Raw genomic sequence first — 13934 nt, forward strand, 5'->3', positions numbered from 1 at the left:
ATTTTCATTGGATGTTTCCTACATTTGTATTTATAGTTTTAGAATACTTTGTAATAGTACACTTATTTCTAGAAAACAAAGGATGTTACGTTGTACAAACATTATGAACTTTATTTGTGGTTTTAAAAAAAACAATTTGGGTAACCTGTGTTCTTTAATGCATTTTGCAGCCATATCCTGTTAGAGTTTAACCTGTTAGTAAATCACTTTACAACACAAAAGATGCAGTCATAAAGCAGGGCTGTTATGATTACCCTTATCTGCTAATTCCGCCTGTGAGATTTTAGAAAGTGAGTGCCGGCAGGCCATTTGATCATACAAGGTGTCACAACCAAGCCTGATTCAGGCACTCACTTGACACCTGCAAATTTTTCAGCACAAAACACTACATAGGTGCCAGTGGGTTTTCACCTTTTTAGCACGGGTTGGGATGGGGGGGGGGGGGTGGCGCCAGTGAGTAGTTGGTGCTGGGTTGGGTGGGTGGTTGGTGCTGGGTTGGGGAGGGTGTCAGTGGGTGGTTGGTGATGGATGTGGGTGGGGGGGGCAGTGAGTGTTTGATGGAAGTGGGTTCTGGGTGGGGGGGGGGGGGTGCCAGTGGGTTATTGATGAATGAGGGTGAAGGGGAGCAGTGGGTTCTGGATGGGGGGGTGCCAGTGGGTTTTTGATGAATGGGGGTGAAGGGGGTCAGTGGGTTCTGGATGATGGGGGTGCCAGTGGGTTTTTGATGAATGGGGGTGAAAGGGGTCAGTAGGTTCTGGATGGGGGGTGCCAGTGGGTTTTTGATGAATGGGGGTGAAGGGTGGGTAGTGGGTTCTGGATGGGGGGTACCAGTGGGTTTTTGATGAATGGGATGGGGGGGTGCCAGTGGGTTTTTGATGAATGGGGTGAAGGGGGCAGTGGGTTCTGGACGGGGGTGTGCTGGTGGTACTTGAATGAGGGTGAAGGTGGTCAATGGGTTCTGGATGGGGGGGGAGCCAGTGGGTTTTTGATGAATGGAGGGGGGGGGGGGGTTGCCAGGGGCTTTTTGATGAATGGGGGTGAAGGGGGTCAGTAGATTCTGGATGGGGGGTGCCAGTGGGTTTTTGATGAAGGGGGGGTGGTCAGTGGGTTCTGGATGGGGGGGGGGTGCCAGTGGGGTTTTGATGAATGGAGGTGAAGGGGTGGGTCAGTGGTTTCTGGATTGGGGGGGTTGCTAGTGGGCTTTTGATGAATGAAGGTGAAGGGGGTCAGTGGGTTCTGGATGGGGGGGTTGCTGGGGGTTCTGTATGATTGGGGGTGAAGGGTTTCAGTGGGTTCTGATTGGGGGGGGGTGCCAGTGGGTTTTTGAATGGGGGTTGATAGTTGGTTTTAGTTGGGGGAGGTCAGTGAGTAGTTGGTACTGGGTTGAAGGGGGGATGCCAGTGGGTGGTTGATGCTGGATGTGGGGGCTTGCTAGTGGGTGTTTGATGAATGGGGGAGGGGGTCAGTGAGTGGTGCTGGGTTCGGTGGGTGTTTGGTGTTGGGTGTAATGCAGTGGGTGGTTGATGTTGGGTGGGTGGTGCTGGGCTGGGGAGGGTGTCAGTGGGTGGTTGGTGCTGGGCTGGGGAGGGTGTCAGTGGGTGGTTGGTGCTGGATGGTAGGAGGGGTCAGTGGGTTTTGGATGGGGGATGCCAGTGAGTATTAGATGAATGGGGGCGAAGGGGGCAGTGGGTTCTGGATGGGGGTGTGCTGGGGGGTTTAGATAAATGAGGGTGAAGGGGATCAGTGGGTTCTGGATGGGGTGTGGTGTGGTTTTTGATGAATGGGGGTGAAGGGGGCAGTGGGTTCTGGATGGGGGTGTGCTGGGGGTTCTTGATGAATGAGGGTGAAGGGGGTCAGTGGGTTCTGGATGGGTGGGTGCCAGTGGGTTTTTGATGAAGCGGGGGAGGGGTCAGTGGATTCTGGATGGGGGGGTGCCAGTGGGTTTTTGAAGGGGAGTCAGTGGTTTCTGAATGGGGGGTGCCAGTGGGTTTTTGATGAATGGGGGTGAAGGGGGTCAGTGGGTTGTGGTTGGGGAGGGTGGGTATCAGTGGCTGAAAGCGCTTGCTGACTAGAGGCAGCGATTGGCTGCGTGCAGGGCGTGAGGGACTGACGGGGCTGCGTGCAGCGTGATGACGTTTGTTGATGTTGCTCCCCAGCAGCATGGCGGCTCGTGAGCTTCAGTACACGTAACAGAACAGCGAGTCTTTGCTGGGTGGCAGGCGGGGGGATTAACGATAATTACCGTCCTGGACAGGCCGAGAGATGGATGGAGTACACCTGGAATTCCCGGCCTTACCGTCTTCTAGAGAGGACGCGGGGGTGGGTAACCTGCGCCGACGTCGGCCTAAAGTGAACAAAGCCGGCTCTGATCCTGGGGGGGAGCCGGGGGAGAAAGTGCGTCAGCCCGTGGCGGGTGGTGTGGACCGTTGGCCTCCCCGGCAAAGTTAGCGGGGAGTGTGTACTGGGCGAGCGGGCTGTGAGTGGTGCTGACATATCGATAATTGGGATGGTAGCTTTATGAGGTTTCCGCATAGTATTTGCTGTTTTGCTTTCACTGTTGTAACTCGGGAATATGTGTGAAGTTTGCTGTAGCCACAAAACTATTCAGGGATTTGGTTTTATGCGGCTTGGTAATATGTGTTGCCTTTTTAATAAGTGTATTTAATGTGGTCGTGTTTACGACCGAATTGACAAGTCAGCAGCACGTGGGATTGAGGCATGGGACAAAACCAACTCCATTTAATCTAACAGAAAACTGTTAATCAACAGGGGGATGGGAACGTTTTGCTTTTTTTAAAAAAAAGTTGAAATTGGTTATTTGCGTGTTTTTTGATAAAATGTCACATAACTGAATTTGAGCCACTGGCAAAAAGGGAAGTTTAGTGGTTGCATAACCTGTGATCACTCTTCCTGGTTGAGGCATGCGAAAGGCCTTCTCGTGGTTGGGTTTGTCTGGAGACTAAGCAAGGGAAGCTAGTTAAAGTATGTAAATATCCCTTACCAATGCAATTTTGCTTGTCAGTTTTTTGTGTTGCATTGTCCCAAGTATATGCCCCAAACACGTACAATCTTGTACTATCCTAGTCATATTCTTAAACTTGGACTTTAGTTCCATTCGGACATTTTAAATTACTTGGAGCAAAGAAGGATGTAATTGCATTGATGGAGTTTGACATAGCAGACTAGTCCAAAATGCATTCGATAAGGTGCCACATAAAAGGTTACTACACAAAGTAAGAGCTCATGGTGTTGGGTTAATGCAGCATGGATAGAGAATTGGCTAACAGGAAACAGAGATTTGTAATAAATGTGGAATTTTCAGGTTGGCAAACTGTAACTAGTAGAGTGCCAAAGGGATCAGTACGGGGGCCTCGACTATTTATGATCTATATTATTGACGGATGAAGGGACTGAGTTTATTGTAGTCAAATTTGCAGATGATGCAAAGATAGGTAGGAAGGCAAGTTGTGAGGAGGACATTGGGAGGAAGAATAGAAAAGCAGAATATTATTAAATGGAGAGTGACTGTAGAATGCTGTGATACAGAGGGATCTGGGTGTCCTCGTACATGAATCATAATAAGTTAGTATGCAGGTACAGGGAGTAATTAGGAAGGCAAATGGAATGTTGGCATTTATTGCAAGGGGTTTGGAGTATAAAAGTAGGGAAGTCTTTCTACGGCTGTACAGGGCGTTGGTGAGACCACACCTAGAGTACTGCGTACAGTTTTGGTCTCCTTGCTTAAGGAAGGATATGCTTGCATTGGAAGCAGTTCAGAGGATGTTCACTAGGCTGATTCCTGGTATGAAGGGGTTGTCTTATGAGGAAAGGTTGAGCAGGTTGGCCCTAAATTCATTGGAGTTCAGAAGAATCTTATTGAAACATAGGATTCTGAGGGGGCTTGAGAGTGTAAATACTGAGAGGATGTTTCCCCTCGTGGGGGAATCTAGAACTAGGGGGCATAGTTTCAAAATAAGGGGTCTCCTTTTTAAGACGGCGATGAGGAACAACTTCTCTCAGAGGGTCGTTAATCTTTGGAATTCTCTTCCCCAGAGAGCAGTGGAGGTTGGATCATTGAATATGTTCAAGGCTGAGTTAGACAGATTTTTGATCTACAAGGGAGTCAAAGGTTATTGGAGGCAGGCAGGAAAGTGGAGTTAAGGCCATAATCAGATCAGCCTTGATCTTATTGGATGGTGGAGCAGGTGCGAGGGGCCAAATGGCCTACTCCTGCACCTATTTCTTATGATCTTAGTCAGAAAAGTAAAAATTCATGGGATCCAAGGAAAGTGGGAAGTTGGATCTAAAATTGGCTCAGTGTCAAGAAACAAAGGGTGTAGTCAGATATTTTTGTGACCAACGGCAGATTTCCAGTGGGGTTCGACAGGACTCAGTAATAGGTCACTTGCTTGTCACAGTATAAGATGTTTAAGGGCTGCTTTGTTCTGGATGGTGTCGAACTTCTTGATTGTTTTTGAAGCTGCGCTTTATGAAGAGCCTAGATAGAGATGGTAGGAAGGAGCTATTCCCCCCTCATTGAGGTCAGTAACCAGGGGCATGGATTTTAAGTAATTGATAGAAGTAGAGGGGTGTTGAGGAGAAGCTTTTTCACCAAGAGGGTGATGGGGGTTTGGAACTCACTTCCTGAAAAGATGGTAAAGGCAGAAACCCTCATCGCATTTTAAAAATGCGCTTTAGCTGCTGCAACCTACAGGGCTATGGACCGCGAGCTGGAAAGTGGGATTAGGCTGGAAGCTCCTCTTCAGCCAGTACCGACAGAATGGTCTGAATGGCCTCCTGTGCTGTAAATTTTCTCTTTCTATGTGTAAAGTATTTAATGGTAAAAAAATAAGATGGACCCAGTAGGAATTTAAATTTAGACAATGCTAAAAATACTCAGCAGATCAGACAGCATCTGTGGAGAGAGAAGCAGAGTTAACGTTTCAGATTGATAACTTTTTGAGAGAGCCAGTTTTGACGAGTCATCTGAAAAGTCAATGACCTGAAACGACAACTGTTTCTTTCTACACAGATGGTACTGACCTGCTCTGTATGTCCAGCATTTTTTGTTTTTATTTCAGATTTACAGCATCTGCATTATTTTATTTTTTAAATTTACTTTTTTTTTATTCATTCATGGGATGTGAGCATCGCTAGCAAAGCCAGCATTTGTTCCTCATTCCTAATTGCCCTTGAGAAGGTAAATTTAAAACTGATGTCAATGAATTTCTTCCATCAAATATTTAGAAGAATTTGCCAGACAAGGCTGAAGGTAGAGAATTCAAAATGCAGTTGGATACTAGGCTGGGAGAGTTAGGGTGTGAGAGGAATGATCTTCAATGGACCAAATGTAGGAAATTTTTTCTGATGCAGTGCTTTTACAGATTCAACCCAGTACAGCTTTTTATTTGAAAACCACATTTATTTGACGGCTGCATTTACTGTTGATTCTTTTTGCGTAATGTGACCAATTACATCTATACTTTGCACTTCTGCAGATTAAGTGGTCGCAAATTAAGTGTATTGTATTTTAAAATTACTTTTTAAATGAAAATAGCTCAGAGCCCTTTCCAAAACTGATACTGAATTGAGATCTCTGTGAAAGTATTAAAATGAGGGATCAACCATAGGTCCCTCTCATTTTCAATCCATATCGAAGCACAAACTTTTCAGTCCTGTGTTCGTTTTGGATTTGAGTGACTAAATGGTCTTCACCTGTTTTTGTTTTCTCCTGAATTAAGTACTGTTCCTATAGATTTAAGTTCAACTGTGTTGCTGCACAGTCATAATTACGTAAACTTTTACTCAACCGGATTTCAGCATCTGCCTCCCTCCTCACAAATGCTAGTTGATTGCAAAAAGGTTAAAGTTAATTTGTTACTGAACCATCCTGTCCAGTGTAGTGAAAAACTCAGCATATTGATTATGGTTGTGATTCTGGTTTACAAAAATCTGCTAAAGTTACAATTTTTTTGAAAAGTGCATATTTCATATTTATATGATTTTGTCACAATATTGTGTTGATGGTGGTATTCAATCAGTAAGGGACTTACTGTGTTCTTTATGAGGTACTGAATTTCCACTTAATCATAAATTCAAGGAAGTGATCCATCAAGTAATTAGTGAGTGCGGTTAAAATTATGATTAAAATCTATTTCTTGTAACTGCATTTTTTAAAAGCTTTTTTGAAGCTGTCTGCTTTTTATTTTTGCCAGAATCATAACTAAACAGCAATTTCCCTTGATATTGGAAACTCTATCACCTGAAATAGTTGACATTTATAACTGTTATCATCTTTTAGCTCTCTCTATTTAAGCTCCTCTCTGAAAAGTACATTGTCCTTAAACTCCTCTTATCTATTCTGTGGTACCTGGCATTTTCCTATCAGAGCTATTTAAGCTGTTGCAAACATCACAATGACTGCTGTAAAATTCATCAGAATGGCAGTGACAGACTGATAGGTATGCGAATAACTTAAAAGTAGATGCTTTCTCTAGTTTCCTGATTGATTTTCTCACATTAGAATCTTAGTAATAATTTTGGTTCTAGTTCATATTCGTTGAAGATAAGTAATTAGCTGTTACATTATATAATTATTGTGTAGAAGCTGAAATAACAAGCTGTTATGCAATTTACTTGGTTTATTATTTACCTTGAATGTGCAAACATTTCTGGCTACATTATCACTACTATATCTACAGTTGTCAAACTTAAAAATAGAATTCAGTTTGCCCCTACAATAACCTTGCCTCTTTCAAAGATAATCAACAGTTTATCTTAATATAATTGAAATTATTTTGTAGCCTGCTTTATCTAGAACTATTTCTCAAAGCAATCTGACAAGTGGGTAAGTGAAATCAGACTGTGGAAAATCTGATTTAAATATAATAAGCAAAAATTCATCAGGGTATCACTGAATATTTTGGGGTGAATTTCATGATCTGAAATAATGGTTGCACAAAAAAATAATTGGGGTTTGGAAATAAATGCTGGAGTTTGAAGAGATGGTAAAGCAGTTTAAGCTTCATAGTTTCAAGTTAGACAAATAAATGTTGTCAATCGTATTTGTTAGCAAGAATTCACAGCTGTGGTGTCTTACACCATTTTGTTTTACCTTTTAGGATTGGATGTATCCGATGAGACGAGCGATGCAGGTATTCTTAAATGTTATAATATGTCTATTTGCATGGTTGGGGCCTCTCTTCTGTTGTGCATTAATTTCCTCGTATCAACTTCATTCTTTTGCGAAAAGGAAACCAAGGGATGTTTTATGTACAGTGTGGGGGGAATCTGGCTTCCCTAGCATAACATGTTGCTGCTTAGGACAATATTCAGTATTTTCCCCCTATTTCGATGACTCATTTGTAAGTGGAGGTGAAACAACATTGAAGGGATGAAGTAATCCGTGTGATGATAGAACATAAGATAAATGCACTATGACCTGACACAATCTTTTTTTAAAGTTAGTTATATTTTACATATGTTTTTGCAATTGGAAGCCTGTGACCAGTGGTGTACCACAGGGAGCGGTGCTGGGACCATTGCTGTTTGTAGTGTACATTAATGATTTAGACATGAATATAGGAGGTATGATAAGTAAGTTTGCAGATGACATGAAAATTGGTGGTGTTGTAAAGAGGGAGGAGGAAAGCTTTAGATTACAGGGAGATATAGATGGGCTGGTAAGATGGGCTGAGCAGTGGCAAATGGAATTTAATCCTGAAAAGTGTGAGGTAATACATTTTGGGAGGACTAACGAGGCAAGGGAATATACAATGGATGATAGGACCCTAGGAAGTATAGAAGGTCAGAAGGACCTTGGTGTATTTGTTCATAGATCACTGAAGGCAGCAGCGCAGGTAGGTAAGGTGGTTAGGAAGGCATATGGGATACTTGCCTTTATTAGCCGAGGCATAGAATATAAGAGCAGGGAGGTTATAATGGAGTTATATAAAACGTTAGTTAGGCCACAGCTGGAGTACTGTGTACAGTTCTGGTCACCACACTATAGGAAGGATGTGATTGCACTGGAGAGGGTGCAGAGGAGATTCACCAGGATGTTGCCTGGGCTGGAGCATTTCAGTTATGAAGAGAGACTGAAAAGGCTAGGGTTGTTTTCCTTGGAGCAGAGAAGGCTGAGGGGGGGCATGATTGAGGTGTACAAGATTATGAGGGGCATTGATAGGTTAGATAGAGGAAGAAACTTTTTCCCTTAGCGGAGGGGTCAAGAACCAGGGGGCATAGATTTAGGGTAAGGGGCGGGAGGTTTAGGGGGATTTGAAAAAAATTTTCACCCAGAGGGTGGTTGGAATCTGGAACGCACTGCCTGAAGAGGTGGTGGAGGCGGGAACCCTCACAACAATTAAAAAGTATTTAGATGAGCACTTGAAACACCATAGCATACAAAGCTACGGACCAAGTGCAGGAATATGGGATTTGAATAGTTGGGTGAAGCAGGGTGCTGGATGGCCGGCGCAGACACGATGGCCTGAAGGGCCTGTTTCTGTGTGTATAACTCTATGACTCTATATATGATATAGATAGAGATATATATGTAGCAAATACTATTTGTGGTATATTATAGGTTTTATACTTAATGATTTTTTTTCTCTCTCCCTTTATCCTCTTTCTAAATAAATACTGTAGCTCCCTATCTCTTTCTGCACTCCTCTGTCCAAGAGGATCATTCTCCCACACAGCATCTATCTGATTACTCTTCAGCACACTGGGCACAGGCTTTGCTAAAATAAAGTTAGAAATTAGTTAATTGGAGTTGGATTACTTCAAGGTGCATGCTGCTATTCTTCAGCCTCTTCGCTTTCTGCTGCTTTTCTCCCATTCTTTTCATATTTCGCCCTTTTTTAAAAAAGCTTCTGCTTTTATCTCTGTTTTGACAAGACTTTTTACCCCTCCCCACCTTTACTGCAGCTATCATATTGTTGCATGGAGAGAGACTGAAGCAGGGACAGGCCTATCAGAAAACCCTGCAAAGATTGGGGGGCAATTGGATCACTAAAATGCAGAGAAACCAGGATGGTATGGCCACATCTGGCTTGTGTAGGGCATAAATGCTGGTATATACCCATTGGGCTGAATGGCCTGTTTCTGTGCTGTATGCAGTACTCTTGTTGGACAATGCTCCTGGGAATTGTACTCACTATCAGGGTTGGAATGCAGATGAGCAGACAGACTTCTGCACAAAGTTTGGGGTGCCAAGGAGTGGCAGATGATAACTGCGCAACTATATGTTATGTATTATGTGTCAAATTTTATTTTGGGGGGGTTTATAAATAGGGTAGTTACAAAACTCATGATGGCTGTGCTGTATCTCAGGTTTTCTTGCTTGAATGTGATTGGATAGACTATGTAGAGTTTTTTTGATATATAATAATTGTAGGACTTTTTGTAATGGAAAGCAGTGGAGTCAAAGTTTTGTGTAAAATGGATGAATAGTCAAGTTAGACAGACTATAAACAATTAGGAGCAAAATACAGACTTTAAACACATCTTCAATGAGCAAGAAAGAAATTGGCATGGCAATTAACAGACATAATAGACAACAGATACAAAATTTAATTTTAAGACATTTCAAATGCAGATCGTAAGGAAAGAAAATTAAAATGAAGAGCTGGGCTGGACTTGATGGGCTTAATGGCTGCCTGCTGTGCTGTAAATGACTCTATGACACTGACTCTAAAAGGTCTAGTATTTAAACTCAACCTTTCAAATCATTTCAAGATCCTAAGAAATAGGAGCAGGAGTAGGCCCCTCGGACCTGCTCTGGTATTCAACTAGATCATGGCTGATTGGATTGTGGCCTTTACTCCACCTTCCTACCTGCCACCCATAACCTTTGACTCCCTTGTAAATCAAAAATCTGTCTAACTCAGCCTTGATTATATTCAATGACCCAGCCTTCACTGCTATCTAGGGAAGAGAATTCCAAACATTAATGACCCTCAGAGAAAAAAATCCTCCCCATCTTAAAAGGGAGATCCCTTATTTTGAAACTGTGGCCCCTAGTTCTAGATTTCCCCCATGAGGGAAACATCCTCTCTCAGCATCTACTCTGTCATGCCCCCTCAGAATCTTATATGTTTCAATAAGATCACCCCTCATTTTTCTAAACCCCAACCTGCTCAATCTTTCCTCATAAGACAGCCCCTTCATCCCAGCCTAGTGAACGTTCTCTGAACTGCTTCCAATGTAAGTATATCCCTCCTTAAGTAAGGAGCCCAAAACTGTACGCAGTACTCTAGGTGCAATCTCACCAATGCCCTGTACAGCTGTAGCAAGTCTACTCTACTTTTATACGGGGCGGCACAGTGGCGCAGTGGTTAGCACCGCAGCCTCACAGCTCCAGCGACCCGGGTTCAATTCTGGGTACTGCCTGTGTGGAGTTTGCAAGTTCTCCCTGTGTCTGCGTGGGTTTCCTCCGGGTGCTCCGGTTTCCTCCCACATGCCAAAGACTTGCAGGTTGATAGGTAAAGTGGCCATTATAAATTGCCCCTAGTATAGGTAGGTGGTAGGGAAATATAGGGACAGATGGGGATGTGGTAGGAATATGGAATTAGTGTAGGATTAGTATAAATGGGTGGTTGATGGTCGACACAGACTCGGTGGGCCAAAGGGCCTGTTTCAGTGCTGTATCTCTAAACTAAACTACTCCATCCCCCTTGCAATAAATGCCAGCATTCTATCTGCATGCTAACACTTTTTGTGAGTCATGTACAAGGACACCCAGATCCCTCTATCGCTGCACTGTGCAATCTGTCTTCATGTAAATAATAATCTCCTTTTCTATTCTTCCCACCAAAGTAGACAACCTCACATTTTCCCATATTAGACTCCATCTGCCAAATATTTGCCTACTCACTTAACCTATCTATATCGCTTTGCAGACATTTTTTGTCCTCCTCAAAATGTGCTTTCCTACCTATCTTTGCATCGTTCGCAAATTTGACTACAATGCACTGGGTACCTTTGTCCAAGTCATTAATATAGATCATAAATGCAGATCCCTGTAGCTCCAGTAGATACAGTTTGCCAACCTGAAAGTGCCACATTTATCCTGACTCTGTTTCCTGGTAGTTAGCCAATCCTCTATGCATGCTAATATATTACCCCCAACATCATGAGCTCTTTATCTTGTGTGGTAACCTTTTATGTGGCATCTTATCGAATGCCTTTTGGAAATCCAAATACACTACATCTACAGGATTTCCTTTATTAACCCTGCTTCTTGCATCCTCAAAAAACTCTAGTAAATTTGTCAAGCACGATTTCCTTTCATAAAATCATGTTGACTGTGCCTGATTGAACATACGAATTAGGAGCAGGTCTAAGCCACTTGGCCCTTCGAGCCTGCTCTGCCATTCAATAAGTTCATGGCTGAACTGATCACTCCACATTTCCACCTACCCCCGATAACCTTCCATTCCCTTGCTTATCAAGAATCTATCTACCTCTGCCTTAAAAACATTGCGTTATGATTTTCTAAATGTTCTGCTACTACTTCTTTAATAATGAATTCTAGCATTTTCCCAATGACAGATGGTCGGCTAACTGGCCAATAGTTTCCTGCTTTCTGTCACTCTCCTTCCTTGAATAGAGATGTTACATTTGCGGTTTTCCGATCTGCTGGGACCTTTCCAGAATCTAGGGAATTTTGAATGATTACAACCAATGCATACATTATCTTTGCAGCCACATCTTTTAAGACCCTAGGATGCAGGCCATCAGGTCCAGTGAACTTGTCAGCCTTTAGTCCCATTAATTTTCCTAGTATTTTTTCCTCTAGTGATAGTGATTGTTTTAAGTTTCTTCCTTCCTTTTGCCTCTTGATTTTCTGCTATTCTTGGGATGCTTTTAGTGTCTCTACTGTGAAGACAGATTCAAAATACTTGTTCACAGTCTGTCATTTCTTTGTCTCCCATTATTAATTCCCCAGTCTCATACTGTAAGGGACCAATGCTTACTTTAACTACTCTCTTCCGTTTTATATATTTGTAGAAACTTTTACGGTCTGTTTTTATATTTCTTGCTAGTTTACTCTCATACTCTAATTTCTTCCTTTTTTTTTAAGTCATCCTTTGCTGGTTTCTAAAGATTTTCTAAACTTCTGGCCCACCACTATTACTTGCAGCTTCGTATGCCTATTTTTCACTTTGATACTATCCTTAGCTTCCTTACTTAGCCACGGATGGTACATCCTTCTCAGACATTTTTGTTACAAAGTATCTTTTTAAATGTTTGTCACTTTTCTACTGTCTAATCTTTTAACTTATTTTCCCGGTCCACTTTACCCAACTCTGTCTTCATACCCTTGTAATTGCCTATATTTAAGTTTAAGATGCTAGTTTCAGACCCAAATTTCTCATCCTCAAACTGAATGTGAAATGTTAGCAGTCCAATAAATTTTCAATCTGGAATTTATTTATCAATATATTGCATTAGTAATCTGCCGTATGCTTTATTTTGATTTCATCCACTGTGCTAATTATAACTTTCTTTCATAGGAGATACTGCCTGGCTTGTACTTGGGCCCATATTCTGCCGCTATGAAAAGTAAGGTATGAACTTTGAGAGTAATGTTCTTTTATTTTTTAATGAAAGGGAATAAAAGCTATGTTTGTGTTTTTTAAGATGGTAATATTTTACTGCTCCCTTTCAGGTAGCTTAAGACATTTCCTTAACATCTGTGTATTGGTCAAGGTGGAATGTCAGCTTGCATAGGTAGATTAATGATATTAATAAGGAGCATCTTTGTTTTTAAACCAGCATGTCTTTATTGCTATTATAATATGGGCTGCTAGGGAATTGTAAGATTTTATAAAATACAGTTCACTTACTATGGAAATAGAAAAACTGGAATACTGATAATTGAACATATTTGTAGGAGTAGAAGGGTCAGCTTAATCATATGAGATTCAATTGTACAAATTATTGAGAGGAGGGAAGTCTTGTAGCATCTCATGTCTTTATTAAATATGCACTATTTAGAGTGCAACATTGGGGATTGTTCTGAAATGTTGTTCTCTACCAATTTTTTTTGTGTATGACTTGAATGTTTGTTCCTGTACTAAATGAAATCTCCACTAAATATATGTCCAAGAAACATGGCATCCTTTTGTGTTGAGCATTTTCCTCCTTCAAGCCTCTTAATTCTCCATAAAGCTAGTCTGTGCAAGATTTGAATACTGCTACTATAAAGTGAGGCTAATTTAACACATGGCCCACTCTGCTGGATAGGCTACATCTCTAACAGAAAACAGTGGTTGCTGAACAATTATTTGAGTCTAGCATGGTGGTAGAAGGTCCGTTGAGATCAGTGATCATCCCACAACTGACTAAACATGGGTGGATCAAAAGAAAAGATGTACCATCTAACTAAACCTTGGTCCTGGTCTTCCACTCAAAAAAAAAAAGGCACACTACTTTAGTCCCAGTGGAATGCACTCATCAGGACTCAGAACTGGCACAGTGGTAAAATCCTGATGCACTCAGGTTCTTAAGCAGTGTCATAGGAGGTGCACAAGAGCTGTACAAGCATCAGCGTTATTGAAGTTATTTATCTTGACAGTTTGAAACAAGTTGGTGTGTGACTTGAGATCATGCAAAACTCTGCTGCCGATATCCTAACTTGCACAGTGTCTTATTCATCCGTTGTCCCTGTGCTTGCTGACCTGTGTTGGCTCCTGGTCCAGCAACGTCTAAATTTTAAAATTCTCATCCTTGTTTTCAAATTTCTCCATTGCTTCGCACCTCCCTATCTCTTTAACCTCCTGCATAAACCTCTGGTTCTCTGTTCTCCTTTATGATGCTCCTTAAAACCTACATCATTGACTAAGCTTTTGGTCACCTGTCCTGATATCTCCATTTGTGGCACGATGTCAAATTTTGTTTGATAACCCCTCCTGTGAAGTGCCTTCAGA

At 42.1% G+C, this 13934-nt stretch overlaps 1 protein-coding gene across 2 annotated transcripts in view; it reads left to right on the forward strand.

The window, feature by feature from the left end:
* The first annotated feature begins 2139 nt into the window (after positions 1 to 2139).
* Positions 2140 to 13934, forward strand: part of styx (serine/threonine/tyrosine interacting protein) — a 34675-nt gene continuing 22880 nt past the window's right edge. For both annotated transcript variants that reach the window (XM_068039133.1, XM_068039132.1), the window contains exons 1-3: positions 2140 to 2319; positions 7122 to 7154; positions 12519 to 12572. In XM_068039133.1, coding sequence (XP_067895234.1) covers positions 2263 to 2319; positions 7122 to 7154; positions 12519 to 12572 — 144 coding nt within the window. In that variant the 5' untranslated portion in view covers positions 2140 to 2262. The remainder of the gene's footprint in view (positions 2320 to 7121; positions 7155 to 12518; positions 12573 to 13934) is intronic.

The sequence above is a fragment of the Heterodontus francisci genome, chromosome 9 (assembly GCF_036365525.1).
Source record: "Heterodontus francisci isolate sHetFra1 chromosome 9, sHetFra1.hap1, whole genome shotgun sequence".
Taxonomy (NCBI): Eukaryota; Metazoa; Chordata; class Chondrichthyes; order Heterodontiformes; family Heterodontidae; genus Heterodontus; species Heterodontus francisci.